We start from the raw sequence: 8784 nt of genomic DNA on the forward strand, positions 1-8784 counted from the left end.
GAGACAGGCTGTCTGTCACCCGGGCTGGAGTCCAAAGGCATGATCACAGCTCATTGCAGCCTCGACCTCCTAGGCTCAAGTGATCCTCCCACCTTAGCCTCCCGTGCAGCTGCGAATACAGGCATGTGCCACCACACCTGGCTAATTTTTGTATTTTTTGTAGAGACGGGGTCTTGCCACATTACCCAGGCTGGTCTTGAACTCCTGGCCTCAAGCAATCCTCCTGCCTCAGCTTCCCAAAGTTCCAGAATTACTTTTTGTTTTTTTTAATCCTAACCTACTTCTAGTTGGATTTCTGGCTCTTACAACTTCAAGATTAGAACTTGAATTAGAACTTCTGACCAGTGCACTCCACACTCACACATTCCTAGAACCCGGGGTGAAGAGCGGAAGAAGGAGAATGCTTGCAGAATGATGGAAAACACTGATGTCACTCACATGCAACGAGCGCTAACAGCCAAGGGGGTGGATCACCTGAGGTCAGGAGTTCAAGACCAGCCTGGCTAATATGATGAAACCCTATCTCTAAAAATACAAAAATTAGCTGGGCGTGGTGGTCCATGCCTATATTCCCAGCTACTCGGGAGGCTGAGGCAGGAGAATCACTTGAACCCGGGAAGTGGAGGTTGCAAGTGAGCCAAGATCGTGCCACTGCACTCCAGCCTGGGTGACAGAGCCAGACTCCATCTCAAAAACGTTTTTTTAATTTAAAAAATAAAAACCATCATGGTAAGCAATTTTAGACGCTATCAGGCACGTTCAGGGTGGTGTGGCGGTAGACATGGCAGGCCATTTCAAGAACACGCAGTTCATTCATTCGTTCCTCTAGGTAATGCAGTGTTACATCCAGGTCACTTGGTGCCACAAAAGGCTGTCACTGTAGGCCTGAGTGTTCTGCATCCCCAAACCAAACAACCAGAACCACAGACGGCAGCTTTGGCATCATACCTGCTGTTTACACAGATGGGGAGGAAACTCACAAGAGATTTGATGTGGTGGTTATTCAGGAACAGGCCTGCCACATCTCGCATACAAAGATCAAATATATTTTTAAATGCCTGAAAGAGCCGTATTTCTCCTGAGAAGTAGACACGGTTGTCCAAAACAGACAACATAAGTCGTCTATTAGGTGGAATCTGCCTGCCTTTTTCAAGTGACAGGAATGTCAGATACAAATTTACAAGGCATTGGGCTGCGCGAAGTGGCTCACACCTGTAATCCCAGTACTTGGGGAGGCCAAGGTGGGTGGATCACTTGAGGCCGGGAGTATGAGACCAGCCTGGCCAACATGGTGAAACCTCATCTTTACTAAAACTACAAAAATTAGCTGGGTGTGGTGGCAGGTGCCTGTAAGGAGGCTGAGGCAGGAGAATTGCTTGAACCCAGGAGACAGAGATTGCAGTGAGCCGACATTATGCCACTGTACTCCAGCCTGGATGATGGAGCGAGACTCTGTCTCAAAAATTTACAAGGCATCTCACAACTGCAGCAGCCTCTACAGTCTCTCTGCCCTGTCCTTCCCACAGCTGTGATCTTCCATTCTCTTCCCGTTTTCACTGATCCTGACTTCTGTTTGTATTTTATCAGTTTTTTTTTTTTTGAGACAGCGTCTCACTGTCACCCAGGCTGCAGTGCAATTTCACCACGTTGGCCAGGCTGGTCTCAAACTCCTGACCTCAGGTGATCCGCTTGCTTTGGCCTCCCACAGTGCTGGGATTGCCAGTGTGAGCCACCACGCCCAGCCTTTATTAGACACGTTCTTATGAGCATCTGAAATCCCTGCTGAAAAAGTGCAGTAGAAAGATGTGCCACACTCACCTGGGCCATGGTTCTTCTTTGCTGTTGTGGGAAAGCAGACACCTGTGAAGGCAGACGTCGGGGTGGGGAGAGAGGATGAGAGAGGCCACGCTTGTCCAGGGGCTCCTGATCAACTGCTGGGACCACCCCGCACCCCACCCCTCACGGGCACAGGTGGGAGAAAACCTTCTCTGAAGGGTCCCCATTATCAGAGCAAAGCCTTCACCTTGCAGATGTCATAGGGACTCAATCTTGTGAGGCCTGACTTGGATTTTTGTTTTTTGAGATGGGGTTTCACTCTATCGCCCAGGCTGGAACGCAGCAATGCAATCACGACTCAATGCAGCCTTGGACTCCCAGGCTCCAGCGATCCTCCCGAGAAGCTCGGACTATAGGTGTGTCACATGCCCAGCTGATTTTAAAACTTTTTGGTAGAGATGGGGGTCTCACTATATTGCCCAGGCTGGTCTCAAACTCCTGGGTTCAAGCAATCCGCCTGCCTCAGCCTCCCAAAACCTTGGGATTACAGGGGTGAACCACCACAACCGACTGGAGTTTTTCTTAATGAGTATGTGTATCTGTGTCTCAGTAATCAATGTGCAATTTATTACAACCCCCACCCATTACCCAAAATGTAATTATTAGAAATTTAATCTGAAGAAACAGCCGGACACAGATGCTCATGCCTGTAATCACCACACTTTGGGAGGCCGAGGCAGGTGCATCACCTGAGGTCAGGAGTTCAAGACCAGTTTGGTCAACATGGTGAAACCCCATCTCTACTAAAAATACAAAAATCAGCCAGGTGTGATGGCACATGCCTGTAATCCCAGCTACTCAAGACGATGAGGCAAGAGAATCTCTTGAACTCGGGAGGCAGAGGTCTCAGGGAGCAGAGATTGTACTGTACCACCGAGATTGAGCCAAGATTGTGTCGCTCCAGCCTGGGCGACAGAGCAAGACTCCATCCCCCAAAAATATTGTAAGAAAACATTTTTAAGGGGATGGGGTCTCCGTCTGTTGCCCTGGAGTGCAGTGGTATGGCACAATCTTGGCTCCCTACAACCTGTCCCTGTAATCCCAACTACTTAGGAGGCTGAGGCAGGAGAATCGCTTGAGCCTCGGAGGTGGAGGTGACAGCTGTGATCGCACCACTACACTCCAGCCTGAGCAACAGAGTGAGACTCCGTCTAAAAAACCAAAACATATATATATATGTGTGTTTTATGTGTGTGTGTGTGTATATATATACATACATGCTTTTTGTAGAGTCAGGGTCCTGCTATGTTGCCCAGGCTGGTCTTGAACTCCTGGCCTCAAGTGATCCTCCCACACTGGCCTCCCAAAGTGCTGGGATTACAAGCATGCATCACTGTGCCTGTCCTGTTTCTTGTTTGTATACATCCACTACAAACTACAACACATGTAATAAGTTTGTAAACATACATCTATAGAGAAAAAATTCTGGGCCAGGCACAGTGGCTCAAGCCTGTAATCCCAGCATTTTGGGAAGCCAAGGCGGGTGGGTCACTTGAGGTCAGGAGTTTGAGACCAGCATGACCAACATGGAGAAACCCCAGCTCTACTAAAAATACAAACTTAGCCAGGCATGGTGGCTCACGTCTGTAATCCCAGCTACTTGGGAGGCTGAGGCAGGAGAATTGCTTGAACCTGGGAGGCCGAGGTTGCAGAAAGCCGAGATCAGTCCCAAAAAAAAAAAAAAAAAAAGATTGGTTACCCCCGACCCAAAAGGAAGCAAATTCTATGGCTTGACTATAGTGTAAGAGTTTATTTACTCAAGCTTGTTCAACCCACCTTATTTTATTGTTGTTTTGGTTTTCTTTAGCAGCCTGAGGCCATGGCTTTTAGTTTCTGTCTCTACTGCTAAGTGGAAAAGAGGCATGAGGAAGGGGCTTTACTGGCCCAACCAGAAACAGAAACTAAGAAGCTATGACTGCGTTCTCTCCCTTGCACACCCCTGGTTCCATCGTGGTAGAAGCCAAGTCCAGAGGTGCCAGTGGGATGGGCAGAGCAGACACTCGGGCTGCGCAGGCAGGAGAGGATGATGGGAATTTCAAATGATCCAGAGACAGTGTGGTCTGGGCTTGTCCTCTGAGCACCAGGAACATGCTCGGGCCCTGAGCCCACAAACTTGCACTCCCTAAAGCAAGATCCTCTTTCTCCTCCTAGCAAACTTTCCACTCAACTGAAACCTAGATGATCCTTCGACGTGACCACCCAGGATTGCGCTGGATTTGTGGGCTGGGGCCATTTCAGGTATGTGGACCTTGGGGTTTTTTATGGAGTTTCGCTCTTGTTGCCCAGGCTTAGGTGCAGCGGCATGATCTCAGCTCACTGCAACCTCCGCTTCCCAGATTCAAGCGATTCTCCTGCCTCAGCCTCCCAAGTAGCTGGGATTACAGGCACCGCTACAGCACAGCCAGCTAATTTTAGTATTTTTACGTAAGACAGGGTTTTGCCCATGTTGGCCAGGCTTGATCTTGGAACTCCTGACGCTCAGGTGATCCTCCCACCTCAGCCTCCAGATTGCTGGGATTACAGGCATGACCACCGTCGGCCGGCCCCAGGTACACGGACGTTGGGAGCTCCCCCCTTCCACCGTGGCCTCCCGGCTTCAGCCCTAAGCTATGTGAAGAGGTCTCAGAACTGGGGTCTCGCTTTCCAAAGCGATTCCTGCTCCCCGCGCAAGTTCTTCTTCACAGAATGATTTATCCCAGCCTGCCTGGGCCTCTAACATTGGGCAAAATCTCCACTGGCTTGCCAAGGTTCTGTTCCCCCTATGAGAACTTACCTTCAAGGTGGGGACTAAGCTCAGCCTCTGCAGCTCCTGGGACAGGGGTAGAAACAAAGCTTGATGTGCTGAGAGGAGGGACCCACCTTCCTGACAAAGTCCGATCCTGAGCTTTTGCAAAGACACTAGGAAAACCTGAAATTACAATGACGCAGTGAGGCTCACATGAAAATATTAGCACACCTGTCACCTCAGCACTTTGGGAGACTGAGGCAGGAGAATTGCTTGAGGCCAGGAGTTTGAGACCAGCCTGGTCAGCAAACACCCCGCCTCTACAGGGGGAAAAGAAGACACGAGCAGGGTACCTTTACCCCTGATGGAGAGAAACCAACTGGTGGCAGAAGAGAAAGTTAAAAAGCCTGGAACACAAGACGGAGTCCATGCTGTTTCTGGCTTTGAAAATGAAGGGACCGGCTGGGCGCGGTGGCTCACGCCTCTAATCCCAGCACTTTGGGAGATGGAGACAGGTGGATCGCCTGAGGTCAGGAGTTGGAGACCAGCCTTGCCAACATGGTGAAACCCCATCTCTACTAAAAAACACAAAAATTAGCCAGGTGTGGTGGCGCATGCCTGTAATCCCAGCTACCAGGGAGGCTGAGGGAGGAGAATCACTGGAATCCAGAAGGCAGAGGCTGCAGTGAGCCGAGCTCACACCACTGTACTCCAGCCTGGGTGACAGAGCGAGACTCTGTCTCAAAAAAAAAAAAAAAAAATTGGGGGGACCCTGTTGGAAAGCAAGGTGGTGGGCTTAGGGAGCTGAATGTGGCCCCCAGCTGACAGCCAGCAAGGAATCGAGGACCTGAGTCTTAAAACAGAATTCTGCAAAGCACCTTAAATGCACTTAGAAGCAGATTCTTCCCAGAACCTCCAGCTAAAAGCCCAGCCCAGCTCATGCCTTCCTTTGAGCCTGATGCTACCTGCAGCATGGAACCCACAGGCGGGGCCGCCAGGATTTCTGACCTCCCAAACTCTGTGTTAGTAAGTGGGTGTGGTTTTAGTCACCAAATGAGTGGCAATCTATCATACAACAATAGAAAATTACTACAGGCCAGGCACTTTGGGAGGCCAAGGCGAGTAGATCACCTGAGGTCAGGAGTTTGAGACCAGCCTGGCTAACATGGCGAAACCCTGTCTCTACTGAAAATACAAAAATTATCCGGGTGTGGTGGTGCATGCCTGTAATCCCAGACACTTGGGAGGTTGAGGCAGGAGAATCGCTTGAACCTGGGGGTGGAGGTTGCAGTGAGCTGAGATCGCACCACTGCATTCCAGCCTGGGTAACAGAGTGAGACTCCATCTCAAACAAACAAACAAACTAAATTAATTAATTAATTAATACAAATGTTCCCTGGGTGCTCACGAGAAAGATTGGGGCTGGGCAGGAGACCAGAGAGACTTCCTTGGGAGTGAAGGTCTGGAGGAGGGATGTGGCTGCCGTGGAGGGAAACATAAAGCCCCTCCAGAATTTTCTCTGAGGAACAAAATCCTCAAGCTGCCAGGGGAATGGCAGTCAACCCTGTTGCCCCTAGAACACAGGTGAGACCTTGTGCCTTCCCCCTTGAACAAGGGACAGGATTATGTCCTGGGCTCAGGCTTAAAGGTCTGACACGAGGGGAGGGACAGGATCACTGTGACTCAGAGACCCAGGGCCCAGCCTGGACTGAGACGACAAAGGGAACCCCTCCACCCACAGGCCTGGAGGTGCAAGTAGCAGCTGTCAACACGAGGAGGGGATCAAGAGCAGAAGGTCCCACTCGCAGCACAAAGCGATGCTACAGAATTGTGAAGCTAGTGGTCCGCTGCGGTAACCACAGTGACAAGCCCACCACCCACTCGACTCCTGGCTGGGCACGGCTCAACCACCCTCCAGGCCTCCCTGCTCCTTACACCGTAACAGCTCAGCAGAACTGGCTCATGTCCTCATCTCTACTCTCCTACCCAAGTTTAGCCTTCAAGAAAAAAAAAAAAAAGACCAGAGATGGAAATGGAAAAAACCCACTGAAAAGAAGCAAAGCAACAAACAGACGTTAATTCCATCTCAGATCAACATCGGTAAGTGTATGTCATGGAGATACGCTGCGAACAAATACAAAACCCCCAAAAAAAAGACACAAGGAAGAGAAACCAACACATCCTCCGTCCCAGTAAAAGATTTTTTTTTTTGAGACAATGCCACCCAGGCTGCAGTGCAGTGGCATGATCTCAGCTCACTGCAACCTCCACCTCCTGGGTCCAAGAGATTCTCCTGCCTCAGCCTCCCAAGTAGCTGGGATTACAGGCACGTGCCACCACGCCTGGCTAATTTTTGTATTTTTAGTAGAGATGGGGTTTTGCCATGTTGGCTGGGCTGATCTTGAACTCCTGACCTCAGGTGATCTGGCTGCCTCAGCCTCCCAAAGTGCTGGGATTGCAGATGTGAGCCCCCACACCCGGCCATGTTCCTCCCTTCTTTTTAAATTTCTGCTCACACTCTTTTACCTTTGGGGGTTTGCTCTTTTTTTCTCTTTTTTAAATATTTTTTTCTGGGAGACACAGACTGGACAAATGGGGATGGATGCCCCTTATTCTTTTTCCTATGCTAGCCACCGGAGCTGAATGTCATTAAGTTTCACTCCTTGTGTTTAACATATGTATCAGGACTAGCGGGGCGCAGTGGCTCACGCCTGTAATCCCAGCACTTTGGGAGTCCGAGGCGGGCGGATCATGAGGTCAGGAGATTGAGACCATCCTGGCTAACATGGTGAAACCTCGTCTCTCTACTAAAATACAAAAAAAAAAAAAATCATCCGGCCGTGGTGGCAGGCGCCTGCAATCCCAGCTATGCAGGAGGCTGAGGCAGTAGAATGGCGTGAACCCGGGAGGCAGAGCTTGCAGTGAGCCAAGATTGCGCCACTGCACTCCAGCCTGGGTGAAACAGTGAGACTCCATCTCAAAAAGAAGAAAAAAAAAAAAAAGTATTAGGACTATAATAATACATTAAAAGGAAAAAACTAAAATCAATTCTTAGAAAGGTTTGATTAAATCTAATAAAATGATTTGTTTGTATTTAAGATTAATAAAATTGACCAGAAGCCAGGCACATTTGAGTAAGAGAAGACAAAGATAAACCATTTGTGGACATGAAAAAGACCATTTCAGATACGGTCAAAGTTTATAATTGTAAGATTACTGTAAATACTTGCCATAAATTCAAAATTAAATGAGATACTTTTCTAGAAAATATAAATTACTAAAATTGACTGACAAACAGAAAACCAGAATAAACCACTCAACATTAAATGAAATAAATCTATCCTAAAAAATACAGCCATTAGGAAAACACCAGGAATTTATCACATTCTACTCAAGATTTTCGCAATGTTCATAAGACAAAGTGAATTTATATATAAAATAGATGAAAAAAATGCTAAAAATAAATAAGAGAAAGACAACCCCAAAATAAATACAGGCAAAGGCGATAAACATACAAAGCAATCGTATACACTGTTTATGGCTACACTCCTGTCTAGTAAATGAACAAAAACATAGATATATAGCAATTTTGGCCAGACACAGTGGCTCACGCCTGTAATCCCTGCACTTTGGGAGGCCAGGGTGGGTGGATCACTTGAGGCCAGGAATTGGAGACCATCCTGACCAACATGGGGAAACCCTGTCTCTACTAAAAATACAAAAATTAGCCAGGCATGGTGGTAGGTGCCTATAATCCCAGCTACTTGGAAGGCTGAGGCATGAGAATCACTTGAACCCAGGAGGCAGAAATTGCAGTGAGCCAGGATTGCACTGCTGCACTCCAGCCTGGGTGACAGAATGAAACTCCATCTCAAAAAAAAAAAGGCAAGCATAAAAAGGAAACCTGGGCCGGGCGCGGTGGCTCAAGCCTGTAATCCCAGCACTTTGGGAGGCCGAGACGGGTGGATCACAAGGTCAGGAGATCGAGACCATCCTGGCTAACACGGTGAAACCCCGTCTCTACTAAAAAAATACAAAAAACAAAACTAGCCGGGCGAGGTGGCAGGTGCCCGTGGTCCTGGCTACTCGGGAGGCTGAGGCAGGAGAATGGCGTAAACCTGAGAGGCGGAGCTTACAGTGAGCTGGGATCCGGCCACTGCACTCCAGCCTGGGCGACAGAGCGAGACTCTGTCTCAAAAAAAAAAAGCAAATCTGAATACTTA

The 8784-nt window shown here is 48.7% G+C and overlaps 1 protein-coding gene across 1 annotated transcript in view; it reads right to left on the reverse strand.

The window, feature by feature from the left end:
* Positions 1–8784, reverse strand: part of LOC108521922 (zinc finger protein 585B-like) — a 17972-nt gene that overhangs the window by 4219 nt on the left and 4969 nt on the right. The window contains exon 3 of the mRNA XM_017861953.1: positions 1819–1860. Within this exon, the coding sequence (XP_017717442.1) occupies positions 1819–1860 (42 nt within the window). The remainder of the gene's footprint in view (positions 1–1818; positions 1861–8784) is intronic.

This window comes from Rhinopithecus bieti, unplaced genomic scaffold (assembly GCF_001698545.2).
Source record: "Rhinopithecus bieti isolate Rb0 unplaced genomic scaffold, ASM169854v2 scaffold_63384, whole genome shotgun sequence".
Taxonomy (NCBI): domain Eukaryota; kingdom Metazoa; phylum Chordata; class Mammalia; order Primates; family Cercopithecidae; genus Rhinopithecus; species Rhinopithecus bieti.